General features: G+C 35.3%; 3 protein-coding genes and 1 long non-coding RNA gene across 4 annotated transcripts; 3 read left to right on the forward strand and 1 right to left on the reverse strand.

Moving 5' to 3' along the window:
• Positions 1-491: 491 nt before the first annotated feature.
• On the reverse strand, positions 492-5,391 carry LOC105132647 (putative cyclic nucleotide-gated ion channel 7). Its single transcript, XM_011036253.1, has 8 exons — positions 5,289-5,391; positions 4,517-4,653; positions 3,845-4,427; positions 3,492-3,707; positions 2,798-3,105; positions 2,012-2,123; positions 1,531-1,767; positions 492-1,427 (listed from the first exon to the last, which is right to left on the reverse strand). The coding sequence occupies exons 2-8, from the start codon at positions 4,573-4,575 to the stop codon at positions 708-710; spliced, it is 2,235 nt and encodes a 744-aa protein (XP_011034555.1). The 5' UTR covers positions 4,576-4,653; positions 5,289-5,391; the 3' UTR covers positions 492-707.
• Positions 5,392-7,210: 1,819 nt separating this feature from the next.
• Positions 7,211-9,166, forward strand: LOC105132744 (LRR receptor-like serine/threonine-protein kinase GSO1). The gene is made up of 3 exons (XM_011036416.1): positions 7,211-8,185; positions 8,631-9,080; positions 9,146-9,166. The coding sequence occupies exons 1-3, from the start codon at positions 7,211-7,213 to the stop codon at positions 9,164-9,166; spliced, it is 1,446 nt and encodes a 481-aa protein (XP_011034718.1).
• Positions 9,167-9,171: 5 nt separating this feature from the next.
• On the forward strand, positions 9,172-11,392 carry LOC105132648 (uncharacterized). Its single transcript, XR_843611.1, has 2 exons — positions 9,172-10,674; positions 11,069-11,392. It is a non-coding gene; the product is annotated as an uncharacterized LOC105132648 (long non-coding RNA).
• Positions 11,393-14,633: 3,241 nt separating this feature from the next.
• On the forward strand, positions 14,634-17,188 carry LOC105132649 (putative receptor-like protein kinase At1g80870). The gene has a single exon (XM_011036254.1). It carries the CDS (start codon positions 14,826-14,828, stop codon positions 16,986-16,988), a length of 2,163 nt encoding a protein of 720 aa, XP_011034556.1. The 5' UTR covers positions 14,634-14,825; the 3' UTR covers positions 16,989-17,188.
• The last annotated feature ends 2,451 nt before the right edge of the window (positions 17,189-19,639 follow it).

The raw sequence follows: 19,639 nt of genomic DNA on the forward strand, positions 1-19,639 counted from the left end.
AGCCCATTACTGGTTAACGCATTGGCTTGAACTGAAGTATTCCTAATTATGATGGAGGCACATAAAATATTGCAAGAATTTTTTGGCGACTTGATTGTAACTTGCAATGTTCAACCGAGCCCATTACTGGTTAACGCATCGGCTTGAACTGAAGTATTCCTAATTTGATGGAGGCACATAAAATATTGCAAGAATCATGAGATTCATCTTGCTTTGGTCCAGAGTTTTACATAACTCCTGATTTCTGAATCATTGCCCCTGTAAGAAAAGCAGTAGAAATCAACTAAAAGACTCGCAACTAAAAAATTATTACTGGATCTGGGCAAGGATATGAGCTGTTGAATTTGTTCACGGATTTTCGTTTTCCTATTTTTCTCATGGTTGAAACTTGGATCCAATTCTTGTAGAGAGTTCACAGTCAAATTACATCACATGGTGTTCAATCTCATCCTTCATCAAGCTCAAATGATATTGTTTTCTTCTGTATGTGACCTTCGATAAATTTTGGATGGACAAATTCAAGAGACAAAGGAATCCTCTTGTTAATAAACCTAACCTTATTTAAGGCCCACCACAACTAGTTTTGTAGGACACAGCTAAACAATATAAAACAAAACACAGTTTGGTTGAAATGATGCTCTCTACTTTCCAATTAACCAATATATATAAGAATATTCAGACAGATAGAACCATCCCTATTTTACCAATCACTCTTCATTGAAGTCCGGTTCTGGGGGCTTCTGCAGCTTCTTCAGGCCTCTGGAATTCGAGCTGCGAAGCTTGTGTCCACGAAGAGCATTGGCAGCAAAGCGAGAAGCGAAGATTGTTGCACGTAGTCTGGCAGAGCCAAGTTCTCCAACCAATGCCCTTTCATCATCATCATCGCCATCATCTTCATCTTCCTCATCATAGTCTACATCCTCCTCCTCTTCTTCTAGGCGGCGAAGTTCTGCTGCTTTCCTCCTGGAATACCGTCGCCAAGCAGTTTGGATAAAGCAGGAAGCCCAAGTCCTCCATTGATGAGAGTAGAAACGGAAGGTGTGTTGGACCTGCCTACTATGAAGACGCCTAAATTGAGATGCAACAACCTTCAGCTCTTCAGCTTCCAAGGCAAAAGCCTCCACCTCAGTCAATGCCCCCACTGTTCTAGTTGATAATGGCAAATTGCCAAGAGATTTAGGGTCTAGTGCCCAAGTCAGAAGCTCCTCACCGCAAAAGTCCCCTTCTTTCAATACACCTCGGTTGAAAAACCCACTCCTTCCGCCATCAGTAGTTACACTCTCTAAGCGTCCGCGAATGATGAAAAGCATCCTGTCAACAGGATCCCCTTCACGGACTATGTAAGTCTCCTCTGTATACAAACTTGGCTTCAGTCTCTCGCAAATGGCATCCAACAATCTTTCATCCATATTGGCAAATAGAGGGACCTGCATAACCACCATGTCCGAAGACATATTTCGGCAAAAATATTGGAAAAAAGCAAGCCAAAGGAGTATCAATGATAAAACTAAAGAATAAAACTATACTTACTCTTCTGACCAAATTCAGACAGAGATGCCTCTTGATATCCCTTCTGAGATCTTTCGGTAGACTCTGGACCAAATTCTCTTCGTCCACTCCACGAGTTTCGAACCATTTGTACTGATCATATTTCCTAACTCGCTCTCTAAGATCATGTGGAAGCAAGCGATGATGCATCCACTGTTCAGAATCACGCCTTTTGATCCTCATCTCCTCTAAACGAACACTAAGAGACTGAAGGTAGGTCTGTTTCAACCACAAGACAGCTCAAATATCAGTATAATAATGCAATGCTGCTTCTTCTGATCGATGAGTAAATTGGATCAATATCAATTATACTAGTTAGATCATCAAAAACCACGGTCCACAATAAGGTGGTAACACAAATAATTCGACGACATGAGTTGCCTCGGCATTCATCAAATTAATTAAAAAGGCATCTGTAACCAGTCATTTATGAACATCCATAGAAGTGAAAATCTTAACATACCTGCATATTTCCAATCAGAAGTGCAAAGAGGATAAGCCCAGAAATAGCTAACAGTATGGAAAAGATAACTTCCAAAGGATAGGTGCTTGTTTGGAGACCCTGGCCAAGAGTACTGTGGAAGGTAAAACAGCAAATGCCTTGAGTAAATAAAACTCCAAGAACAGAAATAATTTCTGGATTCTCTTTTTAACACCAAAGAATCCAAACGTGAACGCGCAGATAACAGATAGAAGTAAATGATTGTTCAAACTCTGAACAAGTGTGACAGATTTATGTGCTCAGAAAAGTTTAGTCTTCGTAAAATACTTTTTTTTTTTTTTTGATTTACTGGGGTGTCCGGGCTAACTTGCGCGTACCACGACTAATCCCTACGGCCCACTGAATACCCTGCAAACCCAGTAGGCATGTAAGGCACCACGGGGGTGACAGGTGTGCACGCTAGGGCTTGAACCCAGGTGCAGTAGAAGGAGACAAGCCCCTTTCACTGCTAGACCTACTTGATCATAGCTCAAAAAAGGGAGTAGTTGATAAAAAAAAAGAGGCTCTCCAACAGTGACTGCCACTATTGGATTGGAAAGTTTCCACAGACCTTAGGTATTGAAATTCATGTTCTTTTGATACTTTGTGCATGTATAGCTCAGAGGACTAGACTTAGATTTTGATAAAGTGAACAGGAAAGCTTTTTGCAGAATCATGATACCTTGAAATTTTTTGGAAAATGAAAAAAAGAGATGTTCTCATATCTCCTCTTGTATTATGAAGATAAAGATCAATTACACAAGTTACCTCAAATTTTGCAGGCCCCACCATAAACAGTAAAAGAATTTGGAGACAAACTTCCTGGATGACACAATGTCTGAGGACATGGCCTGGAAATAGATTCCATAATTAAATCGTGAATTATCATCTTTGTCGACATCACATTTGTTTCCAAGAACCTTATCACTTATCCTTCGCCAATCATGGTAACCTGGTAGTAATTTATTGCCACAGAACAAGAAGTCTACGTTACATTTCCTACTTAGCCTGCAAGCTTCTCTCCAGCAAGTGCCTTTACGTTCAATGGCTAGCAAATACCAGAAAGCCCCTGCTATCTGTGAAGGTGGGCCGTAGTCTTGTCAGATAACTTTGATAATTTGCTCCACAGGCATCTTTAATGTATCTTAGTAATATTTGGTTTAAGAGAAAACTAAGAAATGTAGATTCTAAGATCAGTAGATAGTCTGTTCATGTCGAAAGTTCATCAATCCATCGCGCAACATTTAGGATTTTGAGTCATTTTCCTTGCGGTACATTTATATATTCAAGTTAAGAACATCACAGAAACAAACCAAAACTTTGTTGGGGTGATTATCTTGATTTCTCCAGGGATAAGAACTTTGACCAACGTTGGTGTAAAACACAAAGCAGCCACTCCTACCCAAATATACCAGGATCAAACATACTAGTAAGACCTAGCTGCATAACATTAATTACTTACGTGACTTGCAAGCAAGTACCAAAGTAGATAGTACGCAGCACCGGCTAAAGCACTCTCAGCAAAGGAACCAGCACTCTTTTTCAGGTCTGAAGTCAAAGGAAAAAAGCGACCAAACCTTGGGATGTATTGAGAAAAAACAATAATTAGCAATGCCTGCTTCGTAGCTAACACCTCCGAGCCCTTCTTTTTATTAGTAAGATATTTCCATACCACTATCTGCAGAAGAAGATAAATATAGTATGTATACAGCTACCATATAGAATCAAAAACACTTGTTCATAACAGAAAAAAACAATGCAGGGCTAAAATTTAAGAATGAAATAAGCCAGAAAGATGAGAAGCATTTCTCAAACCTGTGGCAGAGGTAGCACAGAGAGAAAATCAACAATAAAATAACGGCTTAAATACCGGGAGGCTATCTGTGCCGGATCAATCACAAGTTCACCTCGTCCGAAAACCCGTGATGATGGTGCAACATAGGCTGTTCGAAACTGAAGAGCAATGCGAACCAGATAGAAAACATCAAGTGCTGTCCTCATAGTTGTAATTGCTGCTGCTAACTTTGTATCCATACCCAGACAAGTCATTTGATAGTTGAAGACAGGGAGGTAAAAAAACAAAGGATCAATGGATACTGATAGAATGCATGACATGACCAAAAGCCTATTCCATAACAGAAGAGATTTGTGTTGAGGGTCAAAAATCAACTTCTCAGACACCTTAAGGTCCTCTAGAAATACTGCACGAGCGACTCCAGTTTTAAGTGATCGTCCAATTTTTACCAATCCTTTTGATCCTTTTTTCATCCCATGTCTAAAAGATTTTGATGCATTTTTCTTCTCATGTCCAGTTATGTTGAAACCGTCTACATTAAATCTCAGTTTCTTCATTCCTTTATTGCTAGAAGTCACGGATAACGAATCAAAATCATCCAACCTACAAGTTCCAAAATATGCCAACATGGAGTTAGATAATTCAGGTTAAAGCACATATCATTAAGATGAACATAAGAGGATCTGATGTACCTCACAAATTTTTCCTTCTGGCCACCAATGTATTGTGACTTGTAACCACAATCAAACATTTTGCAGAATAAGGAACATAGATACCTTTCAAGGCAAGTTACTGGCTACCATGATCTAACAGCAATCGATAGACACTCCTGCACAGACAAAACATAGATGTTTAAGATACTCTACCATGGAAATCTTTATGAAATTGAAATACTCAAAACATTTAATGAAAAAAAAATGCAGTCTCTCTTAACTTGAATAGGAAAATTTTGAAGAAATAAATGCGGCAAAATACCCAAAATGTATATGCACGTACCATCATGGAGAAATTATCAATTTTCTATGGTGCTGGGAAGGTAACACAAATTGATGAAAGTTAACAACAACATTGTTATTATGTTAGGTCTTCCATCTTCTCCTCTTCACAAGCCACTCCTTTCTAATGGATATCCTTTTCTTTTCTTGCAAAGAGTATGATTTTGTTTAGGTTTAAAGAAGGACTTACGGCTCACTGGCGAGGACTTAACCCTAAGATATCATCCCTTCCATGATGGCAATAATGAGATGAAAAAACCTAGATATATTCCAAATCTTATAGAAACCCTTTTCTTTTTTCTCTCTCAGACATTAATGGTTCTATTAGCAAAAGAAAAGGATTTCCTGACAGAAACATGTATATCAGATCTAAAGATGCATACATAATGTTTAGAAAAGATAGAGGAAATATTGAAACACAGCTACATTTTCATCTAAAAGAAAATTTTGGAAAGATCAATGAGCTTACGTAGGCAACCGATCCTCGTAGCTTCAATTACACAAATCAATGAGCCAAGAAGAAACTTTGAAAAAGAAAATTTTCCGAAGAGAGAGGCAGAAAGAAATTTAGAGCACAAGGAAAGATGGTTATAGAAGATTTTTGGCAATGTTCGAGCTAGGCAGGTATAACGGTTGCACAAAAAGATTCTGAATAAATTAAGGTGATGATCCAAGCCATGCCACTCAATTGAACTACATGACATGTATCGAGATTTGGACAAAAATCTTATTCCTCTGACGTTATACACTAAAAGAATGTTATAATTAAGCTTTAGAAACAAATTGATCAAATCTCAATACTAGTGATATCTTTCTGGAAAAAAAAAAACAAAAAACTATAACCAATCTCATCAGTATACTATATATAATATAATACAAAAAGTTCTTCATGATCTATCCTAACAAGCTTTAGCGAGACTTTTACTATATGGCATCTAATTACATAGCAGTGATTATTTTTTAAAAATATATTAGCTTTAGCGAGAGTTTTTTATTAAAAAATATATTAAAATATTTTTTTTATTTTTTAAAACCAATTTTGAAACAAAAAAACAAATAGATTTTTAAGTGTATGAAAAAAAATATTAAATACCTATTTAAATAAAATTAAAAATAAAATATTCAATTATAAAAATCAAACAAATTCAATAACTATTAAAATTGCTTTCTCTTTTTAAACAAATAAGGTCATATAACTTCACATATTCTCGAATTTATGTACCCTCTAAAGGCTAAATTTCATATAAAAAATTATACGACATTCTCATCTTTTTTTTTTTTTTTTACATTCTCATCTTTATTAATTAGGAAGGAAGTGCAAGGGAAAATCATACAGGTTGGCCAATCTATCTGTAAATTTCCTTTAATAATATTTAGGTCAATCTAGCTTAAATATTACAGACTATCACAGACCATGAATATATAGATGATCTGTACAGAGACCAGGTCAAAATGTGCTGTGAAAACACAGGCATCTAGAACCCAAATGTGAATTAGCACCAAATTCGTTGTATTTCTTTTTTTAAGGTTTATTTTTCATTTTAATTTAGGCTTAAAATATTTTAGTTTTTTCCTTTTTTCAATATTATTTACTCTTAAAAATTAATTTCTTTTTTTTTAAAAAAAAACTTTGCTTCAAATTATTTATTATTTTAATTAAGTTTTCTTTACTCTTTTATTTTGCTCCATATATGTAGCATTTATTTAGGCTCTTATTCGTTGGTTCTAACATGAATTTGTATTTTAGATCTTTTTCTGAGATTTTTCATTTGATAGTGTGTTTTTTTCATGAAAATGATATACTGTTGGAAAATATGTTGGGAAATAAAGATTTAAAGAGTGGTTTTAGAAACCGCTTGGAGAAATTAATCCTTCATTAGAGGACAAATTGATTAAGTAATCTTAACGTGAAAACACATATCCATGCTTGATCAGTATTAACAAGAAACTAGGAACGCGCAATATCCAAAAAGCAGCACCATGATCTTCACGAGGAAGTGCACGACTTTGACAAGCAATAGCGAAATGAAAAAGAAAAATTCAGTCCATGTTTTTATGAGAACATTATTTTGCTTTTCATGGAAAGAACAGAAGGGGCTTTGCCTTCGGCCAAAACAAGATTAATATAAAAACATTTTAAGACAATTGTTGGCTTATGGTGGGATTTATGAAGCTTCATATGTAGAGAATTAAAAGGGCAGTCCTTTTATCTTCATTTTATACGACTGAGTGGAAGCTAAAGCATTATGATTACCTTGGTTGTTGTGTAGTACTGACCACCATTGACTAGGAACAGTTTTCCACAAGCTAAAGCATTTACTACTTAATTAACCTCAATGAGGTAGTTTGATCTTTCATCTTGATTCAGAACACTTGCTGATCAATCAAACTATGGCTGGGACACACCTTACATTTCTTGTCTTTCTTTCTTGGCTTACTGTGTGCATCATGACGACAAATGCATACAAAACCAATTCCAATGTGGTAGACGTTAAAGTCATGTGCATGGAAAGGGAGAAACAAGCACTACTTAAGTTGAAAGATGACCTCGTGGATAAGAACGATCAGCTTTCTTCATGGGGGACTAGTGATGATTGCTGCAATTGGACAGGAGTTCGGTGCAACAACAGAACCGGTCATGTTTATGCACTTCAGCTTAATCAGCAGAAACTCCAGTTAAATGATTCTACCTTGGAAAAAAACTATTCCATGCAATTCAAATGGGATATAAGCTCTCCCTTGCTTGAGCTGAAACACTTGGCATACTTGACTATGAGTATGGTTAGAGCAACCTCCATCCCCCAATTCATTGGTTCATTAAAACACTTGATGCATCTCGAGATGTCCGATTGTGATCTTAGCGGAACTATTCCTCATCAGCTAGGGAATCTTACCAGGTTGGTTTTTCTTGATCTCAGCAACAATAATTTTCACAAAGTTGAAAGTCTTAGCTGGCTTTCTCGTCTTCCTGCTTTGAAACATCTTGATTTGAGCTCCACAGACTTGAGTGGAACTACAGATTGGTTTCAAGCAATCAATAGCCTCCCTTATTTGCACAACTTGTATTTGAGTGATTGTGGGCTCTCTTTGGTGATTTCTCCACCATTATTTCATTCCAATTATTCCCCTGCATCACTTGCAGACATTGATCTTTCTCAAAACAGCCTTACATCTTCGATCTTACCCTGGTTGTTTGACTTCAACAATAGCCTTGTTCATCTCAAACTTTGTTATAATGAATTTCTAAGGAAAAATCCCAAAAGCTTTGGGGCCATGATTAATCTTGAAAGTCTTGATCTTTCTGAGAATCATTTTGAAGGTGAAATACCAAGAGCCTTGGGGAATCTTGGTAGATTGGAATCATTGGATTTATTAGGTTGGTTGCCATTTCATGTAAAGCACCAACCATTGACCATTGACTATTGGTAGTCACCATTGTTGAATGAGTTAGAGTTAGTGGCCACCAATATTGACAACAAAGCAAGAAGAACCTTCACATATGCCTATAAATAGAGGCATATGTGAGAGAGCAAAATGAGAGAAAGAAAAGAGCCAAAGATGTGAGAAATATAGGAGAGAGTGAGCTACCATTACAGCACTAAAAAGAGAAAAATAGAGTGAGGTTGAGAGTTGTGAAAGAAGGGATGATTCCTCCTCCTCTATTGTTGTAAATCTTGTACTCTCCCTACATAATGCAATGGCTTCTTCCGTGGATGTAGGCGGTTTTGCCGAACCACGTTAAATATTGTGTCAGTGTGCTTGGTCTCCTATGAGCAAATATCAGTACATTACCGGTCGGAATTCCCAACAGGATTTGTCTTGGAATAGTTTGGTAGGAGAGGTGCCTGATATGAAGAATCTTTCTTTCATAAGTACATTAGATCTTTCCGAGAATAAATTAAATGGGAGTTGGATCGAAAATATCCAGCTACTTTCTCATCTTGAATACTTGGACATCTCCTCAAATTTCATGAATGGAACAATCTCAGAGATTAGCCTTTTGAACCTGACCAAATTAACTTACTTGGATATTTCTTCAAATGCATTTGTTTTTAACTTGAGCTTAAACTGGACTCCTCCTTTCCAACTTGAAACCTTAATTATGAGATCTTGCAAGCTGGGGCCTAGTTTTCCTCAATGGCTACGAACGCAGAGAAGAATTTCCCACCTGGACATCTCCTCAAATTTCATGAATGGAACAATCTCAGAGATCAACCTTTTGAACCTGATCAAATTAAGGTACTTGGATATTTCTTCAAATGCACTTGTTTTTAACTTGAGCTTAAACTGGGCTCCTCCTTTCCAACTTGATGTTTTAATCATGAGATCTTGCAAGTCGGGGCCTAGTTTTCCTCAATGGCTACGAACACAGAGAAGAATTTCCCACCTGGACATCTCCAATGCTGGAATTGCAGATGACATTAGTAGTTGGTTTTGGAAACTTGCTTTGAAATTGAATTATTTGAACATCTCTTGCAATCAAATCACTGGTGAAGCCCATAAATTATCATCAGTCGAAGGAGATTCTGCTACGGTCGATATGAGTTCCAACTGCTTGCACGGTTCCTTACCACTTCCACTTAATGCAACAATATTGAACCTTTCCAGAAACTTGTTTTCAGGAACTATATCCAACCTTTGTTCAATTGCTTGTGAGAGATTAGTTTACCTTGACCTTTCTGACAATTGTCTCACAGGAGAAATACCTGACTGTTGGATGATGTGTAAGGAACTGGACATCCTTAATTTGGCTAGCAATAATTTTTCAGGGAGGATACCTGCCTCACTTGGCTCTGTGGTTTTTATCCAGACATTAAACTTGAGAAACAACAGTTTGTCTGGAGAGTTGCCTCCGTCACTAGCCAATTGTACGCGATTGAAAATTCTTGACCTCGGGGAGAACAGATTATCTGGCAAAATTCCATCTTGGATTGGAGAAAATCTTTCGAGTTTGGTTGTTCTTCGTCTAAGATCAAATTACCTTGATGGAACCTTACCCTTGGTCCTCTGCCATCTAGCTCATGTTCAAATATTGGATCTCTCCCACAATAATATATCTGATGATATACCGCATTGCTTCAGCAATTTCTCTGCCATGTCAAAGAATGGGAGCACTTACGAATTCATTGGTCATTCCAGCAACCATACTTTACCTTTTTTTGTTATTTTATATCATGATAGTGTTAGAGTTGTATTGAAAGGAATGGAGCTTGAATATGGAAAAACTCTCGAACAAGTGAAGATCATGGATCTTTCCAGCAATAACTTAATTGGAGAAATTCCTGATGGGATAGCGAAACTTGAGGGCTTGGTTTCGCTGAATTTATCAAATAATTGATTGACCGGGATCATTCCTCCCAGTATAGGCCTCATGAGATCATTAGAATCTCTTGATTTGTCTACAAATCAACTTTCTGGTGGACTTCCTGACGGCCTTCGCGATATGAATTTTCTCAGTCGCCTGAATGTCTCGTATAACAACTTGTCAGGAAAAATTCCATTAAGCACTCAACTCCAGAGCTTTGACAATACTTCATTCATGGCAAATCCAGAACTTTGTGGGAAACCTCTTTCAAACGAGTGTGCAGCAGAACAAGCTCATGATCCATCAATCAGTCAAGGCAGCAAAAATGTTGATATCCAAGATGAGGATGGATTTATAAGCAGAGGATTCTATCTGAGCATGGGGATTGGATTTGCCACTGGATTTTGGGCAGTCTGCGGCACTTTATTGCTCTATAGGCCATGGAGGCATGCCTTCTTCCGTCTCATGAACCATTTTGAAGATTGGCTGCACGTGAAGACAATGCTGTTAATCATGGCTAGATTGCAAAGGAGGCTTCGTAACTAGCAAGGTAACAAATTCTGTGTGCCTGTTAGGACATTTGCAATACTATAAAACATAGTAAAACATGAATATTTTTGTTTTCACGACAATAATGGGAAACAAACTACTATCTATTGTTTCCTTGAAACATCCTTTCTGTTCTAGCATTTCCTTTTCAATTCATTTTATCTATTGTTTCCTTGTTCTAGCATTTCCTTTTCAATTCATTTTTGACATTATATTCACCAAACTTTGACATTACACAGAAGCCTTCTTTCAATGTTGATTGGTCAATTTGGAAACTTGATTTGAATAATAAATTCGCCTAATAAACCTTGTTGATGATATAGTAATGAATAATGTCTTATCTTGATTGAAGATTAATAATCCTAATGGGGGCTCTCTCGTATCTCTGTTTCTAGTGTGTGCCGCAGCACCTCGCATGGCGTGTTGTTCTTCAAGGGATCCATCTGGTGAATTATACATGCATGGCACGTTGTGAAGAAGATATGAACTGAGCTTGATGTCTTATAATAGCTACTAGATGGGGTCGATTATCTCCATTGGTCTGTGTTCTACATCCTTAATTATGAACCATAATTCCTGTGTCTTTCCGTTATAAGCAATGATTTGGTCCTAAAGCATGCATAAGGGCGCTGACACCATTGTAATAAAAATTATCCCAAGATCCATATATGATATTCAGAGCACACATAATTAAATAATTGGCTAGTTTGTTTGCTTAACATTCAATAATTTCTATTTTTTTTTTATATTGAAAATGCATTTCATTTAAAAGTTACGCTTTATTTATGATGTTTAACAAAAAAAATCAATAACATTTATTAAGAACAGTAATCTTATATGGTAACCTCTTTAAGTATTTACAATAAATTTTAAATAAAATACTATTATGATTGATTAAAACATTAAATAATCCAACAGGTAATGTTTTTGGCCTTTTCTTTTGAGATTGAAATGATGTGTACTATGGAGATATATTAGATATACGCCCATGCAAAGCAGGACATGTATGAAGGCATCAGAACTAAGAACAGAGAAAAATAGAGAGACAGCAATGGATATAAGGAAAGAAAAGGGTGTCCAATGTCTTCAATCAGAAATCTCAACTTCCTGTTGGTGGCCAGACCCCACCTTCCACCGCAATCCATGTTCCTTTGCTCAGTATCTGCTACAGCACACAACAGCAAACTACAGACCCCACCTTCCACCACAATCTATGTTCCTTTGCCCAGTATCGGCTGCAGCACACAACAGCGAACTATGTGTGTGCGGTTGACGCCATTATCACAATAGCAACATTCCTCCCGTAACCTCAACTAGCCTCCTCTTTTTTTCTTTTAATGTATTCAATACGGGTCAACCTCTGAAATATTTTATGATCATAAATATATAATTAGAATGATTTAATAAAAAGTTAGGGAAATAAATTTTTAATAAATTAAATATTAAATGATGAAATTAAAATAATTCAAGAATTAAAAAAAAAAATCAACCTACTTTAACTTTTAAAAATAATAATTCTGATCATGAACTCAAGACTAATCTCATAAAAGGTAAATTATAAAAAATAATAAAGTAAAACTCTAAAAACAAAAGATAAAAAAATTATTGCGTAAAAAAAAAAACAAATCTTTTAAACTTAAGCAAATCTCTAAAACTCACAATTCATAAAATCCTGAATCCGGGTTAAAAGTTTAATTCCCAACCAATGTGATTTTGAATAATGAAACCATGAGAAAAAATCAATTTAAAAAACTTGCTAGAGTAAAAGAGATAGCAATAAAAAAGATGAGAATTAAATCTAATAGAAAAAAATTATGGAGGATGAAATTGTAAAAAAACAATCTAAAAAATGATCCTGAACAAAATAAATAACAGTAAAAAAATAATGATAAAATTTTAAAAATTAAAGAAATAAAAAGGGATAAAACTAGAAAATATTTGTAATTTTATAGATTATTCAAAAAACAAAAGTAATCAAAAGGACATTGAAAAAATATGAAAAAAAAAATTGAAGGGGCTAGTGATGAATTCAAGGAGAAAAGAAAAAAAGAAAATGCTCGTTGGTTTATGGATAGCAATGTGCATGAATTCTGACTTTGATCTTGTTGGAACCATCTCAAACAAATTTAGACTTTGATCTCATAGAAAAGAAAGAGAGAGTGGAGCCAATATCCCACCTTCTCTCTTTGGAGGGGAAAAAACAGTCATCGTTTCCACAAATGAAGTCACATTTGAGACTGTTTTAACATCTTCAATTGTTGTTCTTCACAATGATAGTTTTCTTCCAATGGAAAATAATGATTCATTTATATCAAAATATTGTACTCCAATGCATCACTATGCTCACCTTATTATCAAATCGAAGTAAATAATTGGTGGGAATGAAATCACTCTTTGTTTTTGTGTTTGGGTGCATTTGATTTAAAAAAATATTGAGTTGATATTTTATACTATTTTTTGGATATAATTATATAAAAAAATTATTTAAGATAAAAACAAATAAAAAACTAGTTTAAAAGCATAAAAAATATTATTTTTAAGGTATTTATTTGTCTCATATAAAAAAAATATCTTTAAGATATAACTAAGTCATATAAACTTTTTAAAAAATAAAAAGCGAAAACCAAAAAAAAATTATTTAGATATATATATATATATTCTCTACAGTGATAGTTTCTATTAAACTTGAAAATATTATAATAGAATACTATTTCTTTTAATATTATAACTATTAATGAAATTAATCTTTTAATATTTTAAATATTGATATAATAATATTAGAAAGTTCAAAAGCTCATCCACCACTGTTTCACTTAATTTACTAAAATTAATACTTATAAAAGGTTTTTATTTTAACATGGAATAGACATTTTTTTTTAATTTATTTACATACTAGTTATAGTATCGTATATTGATAGATAGGTTTACAGTGAATCAACAAAGAACAGATCGCATTACTAAACTCTGTTGATGAACGATCCTTATCTACAGTCGATATCAATATCTTTCAATCAAGAAGCTACAAACACCATGACCCTTATTCAGAAGAGAGGACAGCTCAACAATAAAGCAAGCAAACTTCAAAAAAAAAAAAAAAAAAAAAGAAGAGAGAGGCCAAACTTTTAGTGGGAGGGAAGGAAAAACAAAAATCCATGAACACAAAGATATAGATAGAAATCTAGATCCACCAATAAAACATTTAAAGGATCTAACTGAATAACACATAAGAACTTTATTATTAGAGATTAAGAAAAAAAAATTATCACAAGTAGATCAAGCCTATAATTCTTCTGAATTACTAGCTAGTTGCCCTGGATTACAATTTAGCAACATGATCCCTTGCTTCTTCTTTCTGACACTGAACTAGACAAGTATACGGATAAATTCAGTTGGTGATGGAATCAGTGATTCGCGAAAAACTAGATTGGACAGAAGTACACTTTATCTCCCATGTACTATCCAGATTCTTGCATTAATTTCAAGTTTGAAAGTGGCGGTTCAGTTTGGCTAACATCGATATCCTTCTCTCGGAGGATCAAACCCAGAAACCCATTAGTAGCAAGCAAAGCATCTCCACTCCACCATCTCTTCCACTTTTGGCATCTCAACCACCAAGATCCAAAGTCCAATACCATAAACACTACGCGCCTCCATACAGTGCTTAGGACAAGAATTACTCCCTACTGTCACTGTAATCCGTGTTCCCTCCATTTTCTTTATCCTATCCGGGCTGCTTCGGACTTTGTCTTCTTAAACTTCCTCTTTAGTCAAAAGCATCTTGGGACCCTCCCTGCGCCACCATCTTTTTCTAATTGATGATGGTTCTTCTCCTAGTCACTTATTTTAAAAAAAAAAGAAAATGATCATTGAATAACAATATCACTAGAATTAAAAATTAAGAGTCTATTATCAATGTCATTGACTATTATTGTAAACAACAATATCATTTCACTTTGATTATCCTACTGTAAAGCAACTTATAACATTGGATACAGATTGCAACCAGAAGTGCAAATAAAAACTAAACACCCCCACCCCAAGAAGAAAAAGAAACGAGTATCCCATCGACACGTTTGCTTTCTTCACCAAATCTTGAGACCAAACTAGCTAGCTAATTAACACTAGAAACCCAGAATTTCAAACCACCAGACCATGCCTTCAAGACCCATATCTCCAAGTTCTGACCATCCTAGACCCAGTTTCTTAACCAAAACCAGAATCTTGTTTTTGACACTCACAATCTCAGCCTCTGTGGTGCTAATCTTTGCAATTGTTTACTTTCTTTACCATCTTTGGTGCACACTTTTGAATCGTTCAAGAACCATCCCTTTTGACTCTAGCGCTCCTTCAAGGCTCCAAAGGTTTTCATACAAAGAGCTAAAGATTGCCACTGATGATTTTGATGGTGCAAATATTATTGGCAAAGGAGGTACTGCTACTGTCTTTAGAGGCATTGCAAGAGATGGCAAGTTATATGCTATTAAGAGGCTCGATACGCTTTCCTTGCAATCAGAGAGAGAGTTTCAGAATGAGTTGCAGATTCTTGGTGGTTTAAGATCACCTTTCTTGGTTATTCTTTTGGGGTACTGTGTTGAAAAGAATAAACGCTTACTTGTTTACGAGTATGTGCCAAATAAAAGCTTGCAAGAATTGTTATTTGGGGATGGTCATTTGAGTATTTGCTGGGAGACAAGGATTAGTATCATTCTTGATGTTGCAAAAGCACTTGAGTTTCTGCACCGTGGATGTGACCCACCAGTGATTCATGGGGATATTAAACCAAGCAATGTTTTGCTTGATTTTGATTTGAGAGCAAAGATTTCAGATTTTGGGTTATCAAGGATTAAAGGGGAGGGGGATTTTGGAGTGGATTTGTTTAGTCAAGATTTGGGAAAGAGTCAAGAGCTTTGGAAGAGTCAAGAGCTTTCTGGGAATGTGACTTCAGAAACACCAGCAAATGGTACCCCTGTGGAAAGTTGTCACGAGGTAGATTTTGCTCTTGCTTTACAAGCTTCATTTTCGTCAAAAAATAACAGAACATGCTATAATGTTAAAGCTTTGAACTTGAATTCTTTGAATGATAATGCCAATATTGTGAGTGAGAGTGTCGTTAAGGTAAGGAAGGGGAAGGGGAAGGGGAAGGAGGTTTCTAGTGTTGATATTGGATGGGGTGATTGGAATTGTAAATTTGTGCCTTATGATGATGATTTTTGTAGTAACGATCATAGTAAGGAGCTGAATTGCAATAGCTCCTCGATTATTGATGATATAGCTAGTACAAAACAATGGGGAAAGGATTGGTGGTGGAGACAGGATGGGAGTGGTGAATTGTGTAGTAAAGATTATGTCACGGAGTGGATAGGGAGCCAAGATTGCCCCTCAGCAAATCTAGATTGGGATGACGAGAAGAGAAGTACTTCTGGAAGAAAAGAACTGCGTCGTATGGTCCCATTAGATAAATTAGACGATGCAAACGAACCTCCTCGATTAAAAGAATTCAAGTTTGAAAATACTGTTAGTGGATTTGAGAAGAAGGAGCATGAAGGCAGGAAAAATCGTCGGAAGAAAAACAGGAAGATGCAAGAGTGGTGGAAAGATGAGCAGCACGTGGATGGGATAAACCAGAAGGGTAGTAAGCTGAAGAATCTTGAAACAAAGTGGAAAGGAGGGTTTAGAATTCCACATTTTGATCTTGGTCGCAGGTTTAGATTTCATAGACGAGAGAAAATGGGAGAACAGAACCAAAATGATACTGATCAAAATGGGGAGTTCAGTTTCAGAAGGGGGTGGAAGAAAAAGAATGCGCGATCTACTGGAAGTGATATGTGGAGTGGGGATCTTTTTAGTCGCGAGTTAAGCAGTACAACAAGCGTGAGGGGCACTCTATGTTATGTTGCACCAGAATATGGTGGCTGCGGGTACTTGATGGAGAAGGCTGACATATACAGCTTAGGGGTTTTAATTCTTGTGATTGTCTCCGGTAGAAGGCCATTACATGTTCTTGCTTCCCCCATGGAGCTTGAGAAAGCAAATTTAGTAGGTTGGTGCAGGCAGTTAGCTCAAACTGGGAACATCTTAGAACTTGTAGATGAAAGAGTGAAAGATGAATACAACAAGGAGCAGGCAAGCTTGTGTATAAACCTGGCGCTGTCATGCTTGCAGAGGATGCCTGAATTAAGGCCAGCTATCGGAGAGATTGTCAAGATTTTGAAGGGGGAGATGGATCTACCGCCTCTACCTTTCGAGTTTTCTTCCTCCCCACCTTCCAAGTTGTGTAGTAGGTCAAGGAGAAAACAAGGATCCAATGCAGAGTAGGTTCAGTAAATTATCTCCGTTTGCTTCCATTTATCATGTTGCGTCCGGGGTTTTCATTTGCTGAGTGGCACATAGGATGGAAGCTGTAATCTGTTAACACGTGATGGATGTGAAGCTGTGTTCTTCGAGGCTATATGTAAATCGGATGAATGATTTTTCGTTTTCCTTGTCTCTGATTGGATGCAGATATTTCTGGTTCATGTTAATGTTGTATCTTTCTTCTTTGGTTAAGAATTTGATTATTTCGGTAACATCCTGGAGACATGTATCTGTTTACTTCCAGTCCTGAGAGGATATATTTACTCCTAGAACACTAACCAAACACGTTATAGATGGTCCATCTTACTTGTCTTTGTAAGCCTACGAAAGCTGCAGGATGTCTTGGCCGGTCAACTTATGTTTCATTACTTGTCTTTGTAAAGCATTATTGGATGTCATCTATGATTTTGAAATAATGAAAAAACTAAAACGGTAAGGGGTTTCAACATTGCTAGCTTTATGCTGGTTTGTATCGTGGAATGAAATTGTAAAATGATAATTTTATTTTTTTCATTAAAAATATTTGACCTTGGGATAATTGAGTATTATTATATTTTCTATACATTAAAATTACTAACTTATAATTTAAAGCAACAAAAAAAAATGAATTGCCTTCAGGGGTTGTTTAGATTATTTTAAAAAAAAAAAACAGCGAAAAGACTTAGTTATCCTTACAATAAAAAATTCTTTAGGTAATGTTCATGGGCTTTTTTGTTTTTTTAATCTTTTTCTTATATATATTATCAAGTTGAATGAAGGATACTTTCATAAATAAATAAATAAATATTAATATTAATAAAAAAAATATAAATGATATGTGTATTGTATTTATCATTGTTTAGATTAAAGTCATGATATACAAGTGATGTGGTGTAATAGTTAAATAATAACTTTTAAAATAGCATTGAAATTCACTCAGTGGTGCGTGTTGCATATAAACTTTTGATTTGGAGTAAGTGAATTTCTTTTCTTTTTTCTTAATTTTTATGTCTAAACCTTGCATTTTCAAAATAGCTCCTCAAATTTGAAATTGGTACACAATATAAAAGGTGATTGGTTCACCATTCTTTGAAATTGGTGGCAGCTAGCAGAGATGATTGCTCCTTTGATTTCGGTGGTCTTTTTGACTAGCCAGGAGCTAGACATGTCATCATCATGGATTATATAATTTAGTATAAGTAATAAAAACAAAATAATAAATCGCGTGAACTCTAGCTAGAACTTTAATTATAGTCTAACGCATCTTGAAATTTCTTCCCATGTTGATGATAAATTACAGGGCTTTTAAATATATAATGGAAGAATAATTAAGAAAAGATAAAGTATTGTAAATTGGTTTCCATGGTAAGATTCCCTTTTGAATTCCAATATTCTTTATTGCTAAGTTTTCTTCGGTGCATCCCATTATTTTATGTGCTCGTTTATCCTTCTTCCCTTCCTCAGGCTTTCTTTACCTTTTAACCCAAAATCGGCAGCACACTAAGCTTTGGTGAATTTTTTTAACTGTTTGCTGGTCCTTTAACTTGATGCAAAGACTGGTCTTTTAAGGCTTCCCTCACTCTTTTTGCTATTGTAAATTTGTTCATAATGTTATATTATCATCTTTCCATGGTGTTATACTAAAAAATAAGAGTACCATTTTATTGTTTATTTTTATTATTTTAGTTTCACCTTCTCCCTTTTCATGATTTAATTAATGTAATTTTCAGTATGAGAAGAGAATGAAATACGGTGATAACAAAGTATTTATGATTTAAATACTTGCGTGGTTTTCTCTTTGTATGATCGAACTAGTAAGTTTTATTACAATGTTCTTTGAATTCTTTTAATTGATATAGATTTTCGAATTACTTTGTATGCACCTTGATTAATTTCATGGATCGTAAAATTAATAATCATGTAAACCTTCAATAACTATCATATTAGTAACCATAAGATTCAAACATGAAGATTGATTCATGTAAGTTAATTGCTTTTGATCTCCTGAATATTATGTATTTTTGTACATTCACAAGGTATTTTTTATTTTTTATGGTATTTTAAAGAAATTGTGTCATGATTTTATGATTTCATAATGTCTGCCTTCAAGTTGATTTTGAAATGTGGAAAGCTTATACATATTTATAAAATTCTTTGGTAGCATCCAAAAGCTGAATTTGAGAATTGAAAATGACTTTTATTTTCAAAAGATGAGCATTTTCCGCGACACGCATGAGTGTCGCTATAGTCAAAACCACGGCCTTCAACATAGTCGTGAGAAAATCCCCGACTTCGGGGTTTTCTGTCACTAAATCAACTCGAGCTCCCTACACAAGGACTTGTCTCATTGGGAGGATGTATACAAGGAGAACGAATGAATGAACATTTTAGGCCTCCTGGAGCTCTCTACACAAGGACTTGTCTCATTGGGCACAACTATACATTGAAATTGAATCTGTCGGAGTGTATTACATGATTGCAAATATCTCATAATTAATTATCTTAGTATGATTGCTCGAATATTTAAGAATATCTTAATTAGGCTTGATTTGTGGTTATATATCTGTAGAGTTATGACAGATTTCCTTGATTATTAACATAGGAGTGAGTGTATAAACCCTCCTTGTATCCAT

Source organism: Populus euphratica, unplaced genomic scaffold, assembly GCF_000495115.2.
Source record: "Populus euphratica unplaced genomic scaffold, PopEup_1.0 scaffold87.1, whole genome shotgun sequence".
Taxonomy (NCBI): Eukaryota; Viridiplantae; Streptophyta; class Magnoliopsida; order Malpighiales; family Salicaceae; genus Populus; species Populus euphratica.